We start from the raw sequence: 1,634 nt of genomic DNA, 5'->3' as shown, positions 1-1,634 counted from the left end.
ACCCAGCCCTCCTCGTCAGGTACTCCATCCTCCTCCTTGGCCTTAGCCTCCTCCTGGAAGGACCACAGCCCTGTGCATGCGCGGGCCCCTTGGCAGCAGGGTGCTCCTGGGCCAGCCCCAAAGCCTGCAGGAGCCCCCCTACCCGCATCCTCTCCCCACGGTCAGAACCACCTGGCCCCCCCCTGATGCTCCCCTGCATCCCTACGACACAGTGTTAGAGCTAAGTATGGGAGGGACAGACGTGCCAACGCTGCCACCTCCCCATACAGACCATTTAGAGACGAGCGTCACCCAGCCAGGTGGCCCAGGATACAGGAGGGATAAAAAGGAGCCTGGACTCCGCAGGTGACCAAAGACAGACAGGCTGCCACCCCTTCCCCTTGGGAACCATCTTCCTACACCACATGGGCACTGCTCTGCAGGCCCCGCGGAAGCCCCTACCTCAGCTATCTTCTGGTCATACGCCTCCATAAACGTGTCCACTTCGACCCTCAGGGCCTCGGGGTCAGGCAGCGAATCTGCGTAGTCACTGATCCACTCTGAGAGAAGGGAGCAAGGGAACGGAGCCTCCTCAGGCTGATCTGACCCCACCCCAGGACCTGCCAGGCGAGCCGGACCTGACACAGGGCCTCATAGACCATACTTGTGACAGGGATCACCCAGGTATCAAGGAAGATTCTAGTGGTGGCAGGCTGGGCCTGCAGCTCTGCCCACCCCGCGTGCCTGTGCCACTTGGTGCCAAAGGCTCAGGTTAACGTTTCCCTGAGCTGTCCAGACAAAGCCCAGCAGCCCGTCCACTCAGGCCTCTCATACACTGCTCTTGGGGACAGTAATGCGGCTGGCGGCCTTCGCACACGCTGCCCCCATAAAGCTGCCCCTGCCCACCCAGAGCCCAGGAAGGAGGCGCTGGCCTCGACCAGCAGTACTGACTGTGAATGCCAGTCTTCACAGGATGACTCTCTGTCGAGACCAGCAAAGGGCCCTTCATGGTCAAGGCAGCCAACATTCCACCTGGCTTCTGGAACACCACGTAGGCTACTTGGAACCCCTAGGGAGAGAGAGATGTCAGAGAGTGTGCAGAGCCTTCCCACGCCTGGCACAGGTCTCCACACCTGCCCTCAGTCAAACCTGCTGCTGGACCAGGGGAGATGTGCTGGACTGTTCCTGAACCAAGATAAGCAGAGGCCACCCCATAATCCAGGTGAGGGACAGCTACACTCCTAGTTTTCCAACTCCTGCTGGAGGTGACACCTGTCCCCAGCTCTTCCCCAGGGAGAGGGAATACACAGGGTCCCTTTCTTCCAGTTATGGAAAAGACTCAGTGAAAAGCGGGCTCACCCCGGGCCAGGACAGGTTCATAGAAGCCAGGCCTGGCGTGGATGCACAGACAGGGCACACATGCTACGTCAGACGCCACTGTACAAGGAGGGTGGGCTTAAGGGACAAGGGACACTGTGCTCCTGGAGGCCGAGGTTACCTAGCCTGAGGAGGAATCTACCTCAGGGGAAGCAGGTGAGGAGCCTTAGGAGGCCCTTCAGGGCAGCGAGTAGAGATGGGCCCAGAGCTTTAACACAGGACAGTGCGAAAAGCCAGGCAGGAAGTTAAAGGATGTAGCAAATCCTGGTAAGAATTGG

General features: G+C 59.5%; 1 protein-coding gene across 2 annotated transcripts in view; it reads right to left on the bottom strand.

The window, feature by feature from the left end:
- Nucleotides 1-1,634, bottom strand: part of RRP7A (ribosomal RNA processing 7 homolog A (S. cerevisiae)) — a 9,413-nt gene that overhangs the window by 2,207 nt on the left and 5,572 nt on the right. For both annotated transcript variants that reach the window (XR_551575.1, XM_008587524.1), the window contains exons 4-5: nucleotides 931-1,048; nucleotides 442-539 (exon numbers count right to left, since the gene is read on the bottom strand). Coding sequence is in view for 1 of the 2 variants with exons in the window: in XM_008587524.1 (XP_008585746.1) it covers nucleotides 442-539; nucleotides 931-1,048 (216 nt within the window). In the remaining variant the exon portion in view is untranslated. The remainder of the gene's footprint in view (nucleotides 1-441; nucleotides 540-930; nucleotides 1,049-1,634) is intronic.

This window comes from Galeopterus variegatus, unplaced genomic scaffold, assembly GCF_000696425.1.
Source record: "Galeopterus variegatus unplaced genomic scaffold, G_variegatus-3.0.2 Scaffold4410, whole genome shotgun sequence".
Lineage (NCBI taxonomy): Eukaryota > Metazoa > Chordata > Mammalia > Dermoptera > Cynocephalidae > Galeopterus > Galeopterus variegatus.
The sequence above is the reverse complement of the archived record's forward strand: the minus strand, read 5'-3'. Positions and strand labels throughout refer to the sequence as shown.